The sequence below is a fragment of the Cuculus canorus genome, chromosome 13 (assembly GCF_017976375.1).
Source record: "Cuculus canorus isolate bCucCan1 chromosome 13, bCucCan1.pri, whole genome shotgun sequence".
Lineage (NCBI taxonomy): Eukaryota > Metazoa > Chordata > Aves > Cuculiformes > Cuculidae > Cuculus > Cuculus canorus.
The window spans coordinates 15,128,054-15,145,250 of record NC_071413.1 but is presented as its reverse complement, the minus strand read 5'-3'; the positions used below and the strand labels follow the sequence as shown (position 1 = coordinate 15,145,250).

The 17,197-nt window shown below is 43.8% G+C and overlaps 1 protein-coding gene across 1 annotated transcript in view; it reads right to left on the bottom strand.

Annotated features, from left to right (window-relative positions):
- Positions 1 to 5,297, bottom strand: part of SLC6A2 (solute carrier family 6 member 2) — a 67,372-nt gene extending 62,075 nt beyond the window's left edge. Inside the window, exons 1-2 of the mRNA XM_009558091.2 lie at positions 4,956 to 5,297; positions 2,615 to 2,906 (exon numbers count right to left, since the gene is read on the bottom strand). Coding sequence (XP_009556386.2) covers positions 2,615 to 2,906; positions 4,956 to 4,985 — 322 coding nt within the window. The 5' untranslated portion in view covers positions 4,986 to 5,297. The remainder of the gene's footprint in view (positions 1 to 2,614; positions 2,907 to 4,955) is intronic.
- Positions 5,298 to 17,197: the final 11,900 nt, after the last annotated feature.

Genomic DNA, 17,197 nt, shown 5'->3' with positions numbered 1-17,197 from the left:
CTTGCTCTAATGCTAGAGAGGTTCCCTCCTGCAGTAGCAGGGTGACAAAAAGAAATAAATATAAGTTTAAGAATACCTGTCATTTGGGACTGGAAAGACAGCAATGAAACCTAACAATATCCTATAGCTCTGTGCTTTGCCTCATGTTCTTTGCTCTTGTAGGAAAATTTACCCTTAGAGCAAACCAGCTCCCAAACCCAGTTTGACAGAAGAGATTGAGTTGGCTTGAAACTCGGTGAAGTCCTTTCATGAGCCTGAATCTCTTACAGGAGTTTCTACTAAACAAAACTGATAACTATGTTGTGTCCAACATAGGGGGCCATGGATGGAAAAGTTTCCAGATAGCATAGAGACAATTGTTGTAAAGGGAAGAAAGAGTGCTGTTAACCAGTCCCTGGCTATATTTCCATTCTCTGCTTGTCAGCACAGGGTCCGTCCTGGAAATTCTATCATAACTGCACAGTATTAGGTGATATGCTGATGCCCATACTCTATCAAACGGCACAAAAAAAGAAAAATAATCTCATATTCTAGACATGTTGAAACTTCATTAAGCCAAACACAATCAAACTGTAAAAATTAGTTTGTTCCCTTACTAGCCACAGCAGAAGTGCCTCTCTCCAGCTTAGCAAGCTGATGTCTTCCATGAGAATACCTCTCTTAGGAAAGCCCACTATTGATGGGTCTTGACCATCAGGATTAACCCATCTTTTATTTTATAGTAAAATACGTCTTTTAAGTGCCAGTAAAGGATGTTGTGATATTGCATATGTGTTCAAAAATGACACCTTAGGTATTGATTGAGATGCTTCACACTGCAGTTTGTTCTCTATTGAAGAGCTGAGTAAAGAAGTGTTTATAATCCCTGTATCAGTAAAGAGTTCTCAGTCATTCCACAGACTTTGATAGCATAGAGACTCTCTACCTTTGCTTTTAAAAGTTTGATTTTGTGTTGATGGTATAGAAGAATTGGTACAAACTTTTCACTGAAAGGTGCCTCTTGTAGCTGTGAAGTAGCTAGCTTTCTCTCCGCTGCAATTTAGAATTATTTGAATTAAAAGATGCTAATAAAGACTCAGGGTTCTCTAGATAAACTGACATAAGATAATACACGGAGACTAAACAAAACGCAAGAGACTCGCAGAGTGTTACCTGCTGTGTATCAGCAAATTATAAAGGAAGCAGGTTAGGAAATATGACAGAAAAGTGTTCAAGCACTCTGGGGGTCACCTTGTGCAATGTATGATAGGGAAATACATCTCTTTCCCTAAAAATTGCCAGATGACAGAAAGATCTGACAATGCTGTGTACGTACTGAGTGGCATGAATGATGCTGCTGCATCTGCACCTGACACCGTGGAAGCCTGCTGGGTTCATGATGCATTGTGCTGCTGTAGTGTGAATTGCTGGAATTATTTTTGGACATAATGAAATAAGGAGGTTATTTCTCAGGGCTAAGTACCCTCCTCAGCCTGTCTGGGTGGTGAGCAGAGAGCTTTTCTGACTTCTTTCAGAAGTTGTGGAGGTATCAAACCTCAAGCAAGCGTTTCAGTACTAGCGCTTTCTAGTATCCTATTAAGTTCCAAGGATGGGTGTAATGCCATGTTAATTGACAGGGGGTTTCCCCATTCTGCATTCCTCTTTTCACACAAGCATTTATGCTCCAAGTGTGAACCAGTAGCCTTTATCACCAGGCAACCACATTATCAAGACACACATAACTACCTTACAGAACACGCTTTCTATCTAGCAATTCTTCTCTCGGCATCGCTCACCAGGCACACAAACAGTCTTTCCATCTGCTAGGCAGGGTCTGTTCTCCCTGTGTGGGATCTGAAAGCTCCCCAGGCACCTGCCCGGCTCGCAGATGGTGTTACTCCATCACAGCGTGGACTCATCGCTGACAACACAGCGGATTTCAGGGAGGTGAAAGGGGATGATGGAGTTAAGGTCTCACCGAAGACATGCCAGACAATCCCAGCTAACTGTAATTATTGTGTGTCATTTTCTGTTCGCTGCTGTCATTGCCCAGGGGTGCAGGAGGCGAGGTTTTGTTCCTAACAAGCCTCCTGCCTACTTGGGGTGGAGGGGACAACCCCCGAACTGCAGAGCGGAGCGCAGAACCCCACTTCGCATCTCAAAACTGTCCCTAACAAACCTCCAGGTTGTCCGGCGCTAACTTTTCTAGATGCCGGTTTTCTACTTAAGCGTTTTCGGTGGATTCTCCCCCCCCCCACACACACACTTTCTGATGCTATTTTCTTTTGCGAAAGAAACAAGTGTAAAGCCGGCTGAAGCGGCAAAGGCGCCCGAGCGCCAAACTCAGCCGAACTCCGCGGCGTGCGGGAGCGCTGCGGGCTGCCCGGGGTCAGAGGGACCGAGGGACAGAGCGGCAGTGCCACCGCTCCGGGACAGATGGACTGAGGAACAGAGGGACAGAGGGACGGAGCCACCGCTCCGGGACAGACGGACTGAGGGACAGAGGGACAGAGGGACGGGGCCACCGCTCCGGGCACCGCGGGGAGAGCCGCGGCTCCGCTCGAAGGAGGGGGTGGGGGGGCGATGCTTCGGGGTTCGGGGCAGGGGAGAAGGACCTCGCGAGCCGTTCTCTTACCCCCTCCATTCTTGTAGCAGAGGTAGGGGAACCGCCAGACGTTGGCCAGGTCCACGGCGAAGCCGATGACGGAGAGGAGGAAGTCGATCTTCTTGCCCCAGGTCTCCCTGTCCTGGGTGCCGTAGCGCGGCGCGGGGGTGGCGGGCAGGAGGCTGCTGCTCGTGTACTGCACCCCGTTGTGTTCCTTCACCAGGATAAGCTCCACGTCCTTCCTCGGCCCTTCCTTGCGCTCCGGCAAAGGGGCCACCACCGACACTTTGCGGTCGGGCTGGAGCTGTTTGTTCATCCTCGCCTTAAACATCCACAGAAGAGCGAAGCTAAGGCGGGGGGAGCGCGGAGAACGCGAGCGCGCGCTGCCCGCTGGAGGCGACTCGGCTCTCCAGCCCGGCAGGAGCGAGGCACGGCCGTAATAAGAGCCATGCAAATGAGCGGGGAGCGAGGGGGGACCGCGGCGGGCGCCCCCGGGGAGCGGCGCAGCCCCCGGAGCCTGCGGGGCTCGTCCTGCCGCCCCGCAACAGGTAGAGCTGTTGGAGCGGGTCCAGGGGAGGGTACAGGGATGATCCGAGGGCTGGAGCACCTCCGTACCAGGACAGGCTGAGAGAGTTGGGGTTGTTCAGCCTGGAGAGAGCTCTGAGGAGACCTTACAGCGACCTTCCAACACCTGAAGGGGCTATGAGAAAGCTGGAGAGGGGCTGTTCACAAAGGCGTGTGGGGATAGGACGAGGGGCAATGGGTATAAACTGGAGAGGGGCAGATTTAGACTGGACATAAGGAAAAATTTCTTCACCATGAGAGTGGTGAGGCCCTGGCACAGGTTGCCCAGAGAAGCTGTGGCTGCCCCATCCCTGGAGGTGTTCCAGGCCAGGTTGGATGGGCCTTGGGCAGCCTGATCCAGTGGGATATCCCTGCCCATTGCAGGGGGGTTGGAACTGGATGATCTTTAAGGTCCCTTCCAACCCAAACTATTCTATGAATCTATGATTCTAACTCGGGCTGCCTGGCTGTGCTGCAGACAGCAGAATAATTTGGCTTTGGGCAGCAGAACCTGGTTGGGTACAGGCCAGATAGCAAAGCTGGACAATGTGGGATGTGTCTGTGGCAGGGGGCTGGAACTGGATGATCTTTAAGGTCCGTTCCAAGCTATTCTATGATTCTAATATTCCTGCACCAGGATGCCTGGCTTTCTTTTTCCTGGAAAGCGTGGAGCTGGTAGGATTTGGTTGTCCAGTGGTGTTTGCAAGATTCCAACTGTCTGGTGCTATTCCAAATGGGACCAAGGTCTCTTAGATGTAAAATGAGCAAAGAATTAACCGGCAGAATAACAGTGTCTGGTGCCAAAAGTTGGCTAAGTACAAGAGCTGTAGGGAGGTCTTGGGGGGCTTTTCCTGTTAGAGCCGTGAGCAGTGACTGCACGTTCAATGTCTGTTAAGGGAATAAAATTTGAGCACAAAAGGCAGAAACTGGCTCCCCCTCCCCAGTGTTAAACAGCTTTCCTTCTGCCTGGTATTGATGAGAACAGGTCAGATCGTAGAGGATTCTTGGTGGCGTTACAGCCTGCCTTTCTTATGCACTCTTCTAGGACTGATAATACAGTATTATCATTGCAATCCACAAAAAGGTCATAGTCAGAGTTTGTAAGGAATAGCAGATTCCTCTGCAAACTTGGAATGTGAAAAAGAATCCCAGCTCAGAGTTAAAGTTTGTACACTGGCACCTTCCCCTTCTCTCCTCAGGCCACAAAGTTGCTAGTAAAACAGCTATGGACAATTTGCAGATTTTATACCTTCGCAAAAAAGCTTTTGGTTCAAGCGGCAAGATCCAAGTGGGGATCCTAGAGCCCTTGTCTGGATGAAGTTTCTGAACAGTGACCATACTGTTTCAGAGTGGTTGCACGCTTAGGGCGTGGGCGTCATACGTTCTCCTTCAGTTATTCTGGGGTTTCCTGCTCTCATCTTCTCCAAATACACCACATAAAATAATTTTCTCTATTTTTTTGATACTTCTGGCCATACACGCTGCAGTCCTTCCCCTGTGCACAGTCATTACATAGTACCCTGCAAACACTCGCTGTTTGCCCATGCAGTACAACCCATGTTTTAGCACTCATGCGCAGCTATGCTGCTGCCTATTCATACCATCCATCAGTCACAGCCAACAAATGCATCAAATACAGACCCGTGCTATATGCACTGCCCCAAAACATGCCCCCACACCCCTCCGTTTCAGTGAGCCTGCATGCTTGCTCCCCCATAGCAAATAAAAGCCAAGCTCAGCTCTGGGCATGAGAAGAGGCTCCACTCCCATCTGCAGTGTCCTGAAGTCATCTTGCTGACAGACTCACCAGGTAGCACTGAGGATGTCTCTGTCCCATTCCCTGGTACCTATGGGGAAGAGGATGATGACCGAAGGGGAATTCCTCCTTCTTGGTTCCACCACTCTAGGACGGCAGTCTCTCTGGGAGCTGAAGCTGTAGCCTAGACAGTAAGGAGCTTTTTAAACCTCGTTCCCCTCTCTCCACGTGACTATTACTGCCTTAATAATCTGCACAGACTTCCTACACTAGACAACAGCACTCCCATATTGCTCCTGGAAAAATAAGGCCTTGCTAAGGAACACCCTTTTCCCTACAAGGTCTCAATTAGCTGAGCTTGATCATGATGTCTATGGTGGGAGGAATCTAGAAAGCCCCCACTCATTTCCTAAGAGAATTAAATCACCGTGCATATATATATATATATATGCCTCCAGTTCTTGCATGGAAAGTGTGCACAATCTGGTTAATGTAATATTTGCTGCACCCTCAAGGTAAGAAAGTACTCAATTGGATTTTATAAAAAAGTTGCTTAATCTTGAATCTGTCTGGATCTTGTTACGCCTAATGGAGCCTGACAGCGGGTAGAGTTGAAGTCAGAGAAGGGAATATTGTATTTAGAAACCTCAATGGATCCAGGCAAGATGGCAGGCTGTTAGAGATATTCTACTGTTGACTGGGAAATAGGCTATAATTTACTTTAGAAAATAGCCAAGTGTTGCTAGGTTAATCAGCAATTACTCAAATTCTTGTCTATCATTCTCTTTGCAATGTATAGGAGAATATACTGTATGCTGAAGCAGTAAGATGGGATTGTCACTCTTATACACTAATGTCTATGAAGAACACCCCCCTCCATGAATAGCAACTTAGTGTGTGCCTTCAAATCTCCATTTGCTGCTGGTGTGAAGGCTCACTGTGCTCATTGGCAGCAGGGTTTGAATTCTTCACCTTTGGCAGCACAACCCTCTGCCCCGGTGTTACAGAAGTACAAGAGCTGGCTATTGTCCTTCATATGAACCAGCTTTTGAGAAGGGCTGTATCAAGCAGTGTTCAAATGTGTTGGAACTTGCCTTTTCCAGCTGGTGCATCTGAGAGAGTCTTGTTTCTTGTTAAGTCTGATACACTTGATGAAAGAGCTTGACGGTCAAGCTAAACAAAACAGTGACTGTGAGGGGATATGATTGCTTTAGAAATAAATTGAGGTAAATACCACTGGGGGGGAAAAAAAGCCACCAATATTTAAACATTTAAAAGAATCATGATAAATTTAGTTGGAAAATGAGAAGAATTCTAACTACCAAAGCAGTGAATACAGTGGAACTAAAGACCTGGGGTTTAGGATATTTTTTTTTTATGATGAAGTTGCTTGTGAGAGATGGGATTTGGACCTGAAGACTGATGACATTACCTTCTTATTTTAATCCTAGCTATAATGAAAAGAGTAAAAAGGGGCAGGGGATATATAAACTAACTATTTAATTTCATGTCCTGGTACATCCACAAAACTCTGAGTTCATTCTGGCCTTGAGGCTCACCAGCACTGAAAGTCTAAACATTTTTCAAATGAAGTGCATAAGCTGATTGAAGTTAGGTTTGGCTATTCAGTGATAAAAGAAACTCTGGGAACAGCCAGTTGCTGTAGGAACTGGGAACAAAGTAGACAACAGCCTTCTGACTGAATCAATGTTAAAACAATTTCACAGTGACTGGAACATGGCAGTGGCCGGGGTGCCCATCTTTCTAGGTTAGCGGGTGAAGGATACTGTGCTGTAGACTGTATCGGACACCTTTTGATGACAGTAGGTATACCAGCTCCATCTTCTTGGACTGTTCTGAGTAGGTTGGACAAGTTTGCTTCATAGTATCTCTACAATCACATCCCCACTCCAAAAGTAGTATTTACTTAGTATTTAAAAGCTTTGGGTTGTATTGTTAGCAGGCTATTGTCATAATATTTCTTCCCCAGAGCCTAAGAAACACATGTCACTCACCGAGATGGCCTGTTGGCTTAGTCTAATCCTGCATTTTGACAGTCACTGTCTGTCACATTACAGACTTCAGACTGAAAATAAATCCTACAAAACCACTCTACAATGCTTTGGTATTCCATTTATGTAAGAATGCCAAGTTCCAGGCGACAACAAGACCTCTCCCTTCTTATGATAGTAGCGTTTGTATCTTCCCTATCAGGCTGTGGAACATTGCCACAAATGCATGCCTTCCAAGCTCATTTTACCTGAGACCTGCTACCCCTGGCATCAGGTGACTTTCTTCAAGGAGCCACCAGTGTCCCCCAAGCAAGCTGTCCCATGGCTACTTTATTGTTTAGTCACTTATAGAAAGTGTGTGTGTGTGGAGATGATGATGTTGAAGTCTAGGAGGTTCATCCCTCACAGCACTGCTCTCTCTTTATAGGCACATCCTCTTCACCTCACTTTGGCCTCGTTCCAGCTTACTAGCACTTACTGTCTTTCAAAGATTATAAATCTTCTTTGAAGCACTTCACACCAGAAACAGTAAAGTTTCAGTTTCATGAATATTCTTTCTTGCTACCTGTTTTCAGTCACTAGCTCTCGCTGCTGCTTTAGCATCAGGTTTATCCTGTCTCAGGGACAGTTGTTATGAGAGCAACTTGCAAAGCTAAATATAAGGGGGTAAAACTGGGAGCACTCCCAGTTTCAGTCTGACTGTCCATGAGGTGCACTCCATTCTCCTCCCTTCATCTTGGCTTAGCAGAGAGAATCCAGGTGCAGGGTCTGGAGAGGGGCAAGGGCACACACTGAGTCCATACTTAGAGAGAAACAGAACACTTGGGTCCATCCTGTGGGTTCACCATATCATACGTCCATGTAATCTTTCTCTTTCTAGTTGGAATAAACCTTTCCTGAGCAAAAATAGCCTAGATTTCCCCTGAAATCTCACCAATATTTAGTGAAATGTTAATAATGCCCAGGATTATCAGCCAATACTTCAATGAGAAGGGAATCTAACTTGCAGTTTTCACATCTGTATGCCTACAGATAGATTATAAACAACGAAGTTATTTTGCTCTGTCATTTCTGTATGACAATTCTGTAGTTTACAGAACAAATTCTTGTTTCTCTAACATTTTATTCTGTTTGCTTCCACGCCATTTCTGCTTCTCTAGGATTCCTTTTTTGCCTATGTGAGTCATTCTTCACTGATTTACTACCACCTGTCAACTTAATCATCTCCAAATTCCATTAACAAACATAAACCTTTTGTTGCATATTATTAATGCAAATATTTAATAAGCTCATTCCCAATAACAGATCTTTCAGGATGGGTAATCTCACTCCAACCCTGTAATTATCCTCATAGCACAACATAGTATTAGATCCTCTTCAGTCTGTTCCTTTCCTGTCTTAATAATTCTACTTATCTCCATCGCTTCTGCTCAGACTAACAATTATAAGTGTCATTGTAGCAGCTGCTTTTGTGAAGTTGTGATAGATTAATATCTACCACATTTTCCTTTCTTTTAAAAAGGCAGTTATTAGAGTAAGGTACCAGATTCCTTTCCTTTAGGAAGCTTGTTTTGCACATAGCAGTCTTCTGCGCTTTTATGCCTATAGGTAGAATTTGTGAAAAGTGTTTTAACATGGGAACTCCATGTGGCCATAGGGTTACATGCATCTACCTAAATCAAGGCTTTTGTAAGATACTTCATGATTTCTGTTGCCCACAGACCCTCAACAAGACACCAAAGCTAGAGATATGACCCAAAATATATCATGATATGAAAACCGATTGAATTTTAGATGGTCCTAAGTTTATTTTTTTTTACTGTTCTGCTGGTGGCTCAGTGCTGGATATTATTTTCCTCCTATTGAAAAGACTAAACAAAACCACAGAAGCAATTTGTCCTTGCTTGCTGGGAGGACCTCTCCTTTCTCTTGATGCCAGACTCTCTTGTTGGTATCTCTGCTTGTACAGCAAGTAAAATCTGTCTAGTTGTGTAGGCTACAAAAACCACTGAGAATGAGCAGTGATATCTTGCTTAATTAGAACACTTTAACACAAGCTTCTTATCTTAAATTTATTATGTCCTATGTTGTTCATTGAACGTATTAAAAGCTATCTTTATGTAGCCTCTTTCATTTTAAGAGGCCTCATGCACCTATATTGGGAAACACAGCAGGACTGGTTGTTTTTCCAAATACAAAACCACTGGTTACACTAAAGCCCAAACAAACAGTGAGAACTTTTAAACTGTTCACTGTTGGTACCTTCTGCTAGACCCAATATTAACATTGGGGACCAGATTATTTCCTTTGGTATAGAAACAGAACTCCCTTTGTGAGAATGGTATGCACAGATCTGGGGAGGAGGTGTGGAAATGAAAGCCTCACATCTAAATTCTCTTTGTAATTTTTGGCTTTTCTAAGTGTACTCAAGTGAATTGTGCACAATGAAGTAGACTTTTCAATAGGGGAAGGTGTGCAAGCAGCAGCTGACACTACTGTTGCCCAACACTTACCGTGCAATTATATCCAACTTCTCTTGTGTTAGACACTGAACATGCATAAGCACTGAAAAAACTGAGATTTGTCTTATCTTCACAGAAGCAATTAGCTTTCCATTGCTGGTGGCTGGAGAGGAAGGACCACTGGTTCTGTTAGTGGCCCTATGGCAACAGATCCCCTCAAGCTTTTGACATTATGATTCCATCTCTTTGAGATAGAAGGAGAGAAAAACCACTAAAATAAAACCAACAGTGGAAATAGTTTCCACCAAAACACTGAGCAAGATCAGTTCTTTGTTTCTTCTAAAAATAAAGTAATCTGTAAAAATGTAAGCATCCAAAAGGATCCAAGTCTCATCAAAGGTATTGGTTGAAGAGCAAAAAGTAACTTCTCAAAGTTTAAGGACTTTTGTATATGTTTTGCCTTATGTAAGTTTACACGTTCATCTTACAGGTGTTTTCATGTGGTCACCTCATGTATATATAGGTTTGAATGGGTTTTACTTGTTTTTACTATCCAAAGCCTTTGTAGTTCTACAGCAATGGGTCCATGTAGGTCCGTGTAAATACTTTAAGTTGTGAACTGATTTAGTGCCTGGAAACCTCCAGTTGTCCTCAGTTGTAGCATTTATCCAAATGCAGCACCAAGTAGCAAGTTAGCTTCCCTGCTAACATTGACTAGTTTGGACAGTTATAAGTAAATTGTTTTTGTTGAGCTGATTGTTTTAAAATTAAGCCTCCAAGCACTGAAAGAATCAGTGATGCCGAAGGAGACTCAGAGCCTGTCTTCAAAGTTATGACAAGTCAGGTACTTGGCACTTTTCACAATGACCTATATTTTAATATGGGCTATTGGATTATTTCTAAAGAGGCTTCTTAGCCATAAAAGAATTATGCTCATTGGCTGGGCTGTGGCAAAAATACAATTGAATTAAGGATTGAAATAATTTAGGATCCATCTGGACAAGTTGTCCCTGCGGCTGAGCAGTAACAGATGTATTAAGCATTGGAAATTGCACAGAAAAAAAGGTATAATTGATCTAAGGTAACCTCACTACTTTATATTAAATAAATCAATGCTGATAAGCTGAAAGGTTAGAAGCAAGAAGCTGAATTGAAGGAAGGTGGACCTGGGAAAATGCAAGTCTAGGTAAAACAAGTTAACTTTTAGGTCCTAAATGTAGCAGGGACTATGGACCCTTGAGCTCTGTATGTACACCAGCTGAGAGTTTCAAAATCAGCAGGAGTATTGAGGGAGAGCAGAGGAGGGGATACCAAATTGCACATCCTGGCAGAAGGGACACATTTTCTAAGTGAGAAAACTCCCTATAATTAGCCATTTCTGTATTAATTTGTGCATTTAAATTCATTTGCCACTGGAAAACACAAACGACCCACAGTCCTCAGTCGATTACACATGCACGTACCTGGTTTCATCATGGCATTTCATCTCAAAGACTGAAAAGAAAAGCTGTGCTGTGACAGCCACACTACACAGAGCAGTCAATGTTTTAGGAATGCAGTGTGTGTTAGAAGTGGATAAAGCCAAAATGTTAGCCAGTAATGTAGGATTCTGCACGTTCCTTCTGGAGACACTGAGTGCCTGAATGCTAGCAAGTGAGGCAGAGGTGGAGTTGGAGGCTATAGAATGGAGTGAAGAAACAAGTATGATGAGAGCAGCTTAAAACATCCCATGTGTGTATATATTTAACGTAGATGAAAGCACTGAAGGGCAGTAGAAGACAGGATTTCCTCATTGTTACTTACTTAACTTCTGATTCCTTTTCTGCATTTCCAGACTAAACACAAATGGTTAAATAGGCATTAACCTTATTTTGCAAAGAATGAAAAGACACAGAAAACCAAATACTTGTGTTATTGCGTTGAGCATACGTATGTTAATGTGAACTTATAGAATTATAGAATCACCAGGTTGGAAGAGACTTCTTGGGCCATCGAGTCCCACCATTCCTATCTGTCACTAAACCATGTCCTTCAGCACCTCGTCTACCCATCTTTTAAATACCTCCAGGGATGGGGACTCCACCACCTTCCTGGGCAGCCTGTGGGTATACCTGCATGCTTGTTATTACCTTGGGTGCCAAATCATTAAAGGAAACATATAATTGCATGACTGCCGAAACTGGGAAGAGGAGGCATGCCAGTTGGCAGAGGCAGCGGTGCTTCAATGGGGATGTTGTACCAACTTCTGTTGCCGCGTGTCCCGCAGATGATGAAGCAGGTGCCGGGATGGGGTTGCATTTGTCCAATTTGAGGTTATTGAATAAATATCTGGAGAGAGAACAGCTACAGTGCTTTGGCTGCTGTTTGCTGGAGGGCTGTGCCGTGGAGGTCTGTCTCGGCGGGCTGCGGGGATGCGGGCGGCGCTGCGGGGCACGGGCGGCAGTGTCCGCTTGGGCTGCCGCACAGCTCCACCTGCCGGGGCCGCGGAAGGGATGCTGCCACCGCCCGCGAGAGCCGGGTCTCCTGCTGCTCTGTTACCTCGGAACCCTCTAGGGCTCGGTGGGTTTCTACAGAAAATAAAGACGCCTCCTTTGAGAGAGATAGGCGTAAGCTTCCGTAAGGATGCAGCAGATATGTTGATTCATAGAATCATAGAAAGGTTTGGGTCAGGAGGGACCTTAAAGCCATCCAATTCTACCCCCTGCCATGGGCAGGGACACCTCTCACTGGATTCAGTTGCTCCACATCCCATCCAGCCTGGCCTTGAATGTCTCCAGGGATGGGGCAGCCACGACTTCCCTCTGCAACCCGGGCCAGTGCCTCCCTACCCTCACAGGAAAGAAATTCTTCCTAATATCTAATCTAAATTTGCCCTCTTTCAGCTCAAAACCATTACCCCTTTTAAAAAGTATATTGTCATCTAGATTCTGGTATCTGGTTTTATCACTCTCTCTTCTCACCCAAGAGTTGAATCATTTCTCTTGACTGGTAACATAGGCTCTGTAGACAAACCAGTTACCATTTTCACTTTTCAAAACCTTGCCAAATATGTGCAGCCCTGACATCTTTTGAGTCAACATTTAGGACAAGAAAATTCCAAAATCACAATCGAGGTGCCTTCACAAACCTGTCATTGCTGTGCCTGGATATCCCACAGACTCTCAGCAGGTAGGTTCACTCCAGTGACTTGCTGACCTCCCAGCATAAGTTGCACAGCACATGTTCAACAGCTTTTCTGGGCAACCTGTGCCAGTGCCTCACCAGCATCACAGGAAAGTATTTCTTCCTAACATCTTGTCTCAATCTCCCCTGTTTCAGCTTAAAAATCATTGCCCCTTGGCTCATATCTGCCCTCACTGATCAAGGGCCACTCCTCAGCTTTCCTGTAGCCCCTTTCAGTACTGTAAGGCTGCTCTAAGGTCTCCCTCAAGCTTTCGCTTCTCTAGGGTGAACAACACCAAATGTCTCAGCCTGTCATTGAATGGGAGGTGCTCCAGCACTTGGATCATCTTTGTGGCCCTTCGAGACCTATCAATGTCAATATTAAAAGCCTATCTTGGCTGCAAAGTCAAGGAGTCAGAGTTTAGGAAGTGTTGTCAAGATAATGTGTTAGTTTAGATTTTGCTCTGTCACAAGCAAATGAAAGAGCTGATGTTAGCCCTAGGATGCATCTGCGCCTCTGACGGCCAGCCCTCTCCCACACCAATATCTTCTGTTTTTCTGCATTTACAAGAGTTGAAACTATTATGTCCTACTAATTCCATGTGGGTTTCCTAAAGCTAATACAAAATTTTGCCTGATTGTTCCTTGTCCTGAGCAGACAGGAATCTGCAGTGTAAAGGGAGGGGGAATGAAAATGCAGACTATGAAGTTAGATGTAGGTTTGAAGAATTGGCTATTTGAGATGTAACCAACAGGTAAACATCCAGTCGTTCCTCCTTGCTTCAATTATTTAGTTTTTAGACTGGTCTTAATCAAAGTACATAACTTGCATTTCAGTAAAAAACAAGCAGAAAAATGGCTAAATATAAAATTATGTAATTAAAAAATATGATGATACTTTGCCAAACTAAAGCTTCTATCTTTGTTTGTGTACTGAAATAGTAGTGATACCAGAAGATTAATCAGCATGAGATTCTTTCTGAGACATTATACTCTGAAGGAAAGATGGGGCATTCAACATTTCAGAAATCTCTGTTTCTTTCTGAAGATCTACATGTTGCATTCTTTTGGTGCCCAAGTTACAATGAGATAGTATATAATTCCTTGTGGTCAAGATCAAAAATTATCATTCATTGGGCAAGTATGATGGGGAAGTTGAATATACTTGCCTCTATACTGTCACTAACAATTTCTGTACTATTTCTGAGAGATTATTATGACTCATTTGATAGCAGAGTCTAGAACCCTATTGTAACAGTGAGTCTACAGTTAACTTCATCTTGTGCTCATGCAAAGAGACAGGAACAGAAATTTGTGGTGGAAATAAATTAGAGGGAGAGAAGAGATACATAAAGAGTGTTTGTGGAAGAGGTCACCTGCTAGTCCACGGACAGAATCAGATCCTCAGAACATTAATTCTTACTTTTCTGTAGGCTGAGGGTACATCTGCAGACTATACCATCTCTTTTCTACTCAAATCCATCCTATGGGTAGCTTAATAACGGGACAGTTACTCGTCTGATACACATTACAGTACTATGTTTTTAGGAGGAATCATGGTGGCAAGTATGGTGCTATGGGATTCCGCATCGTTGTCTAGAGTCCCATTCTACTTCATGAAGCATAAGAAGAAGTCACCCTGTTAAGAGAAGCTGACAGCTACACCTCTTTTCTTTCCTAGTAAACACCTGCACTTGTAGTTTCCCCATTCTCTATCCCACTGGTGGTCTCTTAAAACCCTTCGCAGATCGTTGTTATTAACTAATTAGCCCATGCAATCTCAGCAGGAGACTGTTCTGCCTACCTTCCCTGTGCCTGCAATTTGGATTTTTTCACATTTAGGCACAGAGAATAAGACTGTGCACTGGAAAGGCAAAGTAAGTCGCTACACAGCTTATCTCCAAGCATGGTAGAACATTGTGCTATGCACCCGCCTACCCTTCATCTGTGCTTTTGCCTCTGCTGAACTGCGGCCACTTTTTTTTTAGGATTAGGACGCAGAATGGGGACCCAAATGACACCATTTTCTCCTGTTTTAAATAATACTATTTATACACTAGAGACAGGGCAGCGGGAATGTGATGGGCCCTGGGCTTTCCTTCACTGTGTAAGGACAATGCAAACACAGTCACTCTTCTGGCCATAGAGAAGAACCCAGAAAAATAAGCACAGAGTGGATCAGCAGTGCATGTTCTGAAAGGATCTCTCACAGAAGAGAATCTCTTTTTTGAAGGGATTTCATGAGAAACCCAGCTTCCCTTCAAGAAAAAAAAAACCTATGAATTTCTAGCTCATAAGCTTGGAAATGTGAACTGACCATAAGGGCTTGAAAATGGAAGGCTAATAAAAACAAATGCCTTACTATTTTTTGCAAGAAAAACAATTATGAACTCAGGAAGGGTTTTCAGTGTGTTTTGAATGTCTCTAGGAGTCGGAATCCACTTGAGCCTTTTTCTCTGCATTTAGGGAGACATCTCAGAACCTTTCTAAGATCATTCACATTCTGCAGGTCTACCATGGAGGGTAAGGATGGGGAAGCAAATGGGATCAGGCCCTATTTATGTAATGTTCCACTCAATTGTGCTGTCCCACAGCTGTACAGTGCACAAATTTCCTGCACAGAACAGTACATGGAAATAAAAAAAAAAGGGGATGGAGGGGTAGTGAGCTGAATGAGTCTGAAAGGATGTCAAACAAAACCCAAACTAGTATGTTATTACAGAAAATCAAGATACATTGGCATGGCATACATGGTGTGGGCTACTGGGCAGCACAGAACAATCAGTTGTTCTACATGCTCACTCCAATTACTCAGAGAAGCTTTTGCTGTTAATGGCAGTCTGTTGTTAATTATTAGGCTGCATCTTGTTGTTGTAGGCAGTTCTATTTCTTAATACATTCTTGTGATCTTTGTGGGTTTTGTTTTTTGTTTTGGTTTGGTTTATTTTTCGTTTCCAAAGTTTGGACAAGGATCTGCCTGAGTTCCATCCATACTGCAGAGGGAAATCAAAGGACCAGTCTCATCCCTGGGGATGAGAATCTCCTCCCCTGCAAATTTTCTTGGGGAGGAACTGTCGAATATATTCAATAGCTCTTTATGGGGGCTTAGACTCCTGCTGGGCCACACTGCAATGTGGTTTGCCTGGAGTTCAACTCCAGCCAGGAGTTCAGAGTCCTTCCACTGAGGGCTCTGAGCTAGGGTAGTCTAATGCAGATGTGTTGGGTTAGACTCAAAACTTTCAGAGGAAGTTGGGAATAGTGGTTTCATCTTGTTTCTTTTCATTTTTACTTTATGACAGAGAAAAAAAGTGAAAAAAAAAAGATAGGTGGAGGTACAGCTTGGTTAGAACTTGGATGTGCTGACAGCTAAAAACTGTTTTGTTTATTTAGGTTGGAAGAAGGAATAGGCTAGCATAGTTGCTGGACTTCATCAGGGAGAGAGCTACTGAAGGAAAAAAATACCTGTATTTTACTACGTCTAGGTCAGTCACTAGTTTTCCTGCTTCTTTTCATTCTAGAATAGCTGCAATTGTCTTCAACAACTTCCCTTTCCTAAGGGCTTCAGCCCCTGCAGCTCTTGATCTGTGTGTCTGTAAGGAGGTATAAGCAGGTTTTAATGCAGCAACAGCACTTCAGAATTCTCTTTCTCAAGAAATTAATCATTAACATTGACCGCTGACTTCCATATTACTTATCTTATACTTTCTCCTGTTTTCTCTTCCCCTCATTCTTTTTCCCTCTTCTAAGCTGATCTGAGTCAAACTCTGTTCCAGTCCCCACTGCTGGGTCAGCCCTGTGGGGAGAAGGAGAAAATGGGTCAGAGCTATAGAGGCAGCAGCAGGGCACAGTCGTCTTACTGGAATGAGTACGAAGCCAGGAACAGCGAAGTGCTGGAAGCTTCGTGCTGTGTTTCTGGGGTATAATAACACAGCTCTGATGGCACATAATTCAGTTTTTTACTTTTAGGAACCACTAAGGCAGCATTGATGCTTCCTTAACTGTTAATGCTAGTTCATTATCATACAATGTAATTATCCGATTCTGGTATACAGTTGGTAGGACCTATTTACTGGGGCCTGTTTCTTGGCAGATATACCTGATAATGCAGCTTCCAAAAATGTACATTGAAGGATCAGATTGCTGTGCTGAATACATTATTATTCATATTTTGGTGGGCTCTGGGGCCCTGTTATGATGTGCTCTGTGAAATGTCTAACATAAGGCCAGTCTAAGCCCTAAAGGATCCAAGTTTTTTTAAAAAAACAGATAGAATATGTAATAGGCTCAAGTAAAAATCCCAACCTTTTGGAGGGAATTTGGATGTAAATAAGAAGCTGGCAGCTCTGTAGGGTTTATAATTAAAAATGCCAAATAAAACTGTGGTAGGAGCCTCAGTATGTCATTATTGACATTAACGATAGGTTGCCTTGGTGGGATTGATAGAGGATTTCTTCCTTCTTGTTTAATAATGTGTTTCCTCTTGGAGGAGAACTGTGGTGGTAAAACTCAGCAAAGCCAACAATGTGTCTCGTAAACAAAATCATTTCCTTTTTCAAACATTGTTTCATTCAAGAGCAATACATTCAAAATTCCTTTTAGCACTGGGTCTTTAATTGGTTCCTTTTGCAGGAATGAAGCAGCCATTCTCTGAATCTCC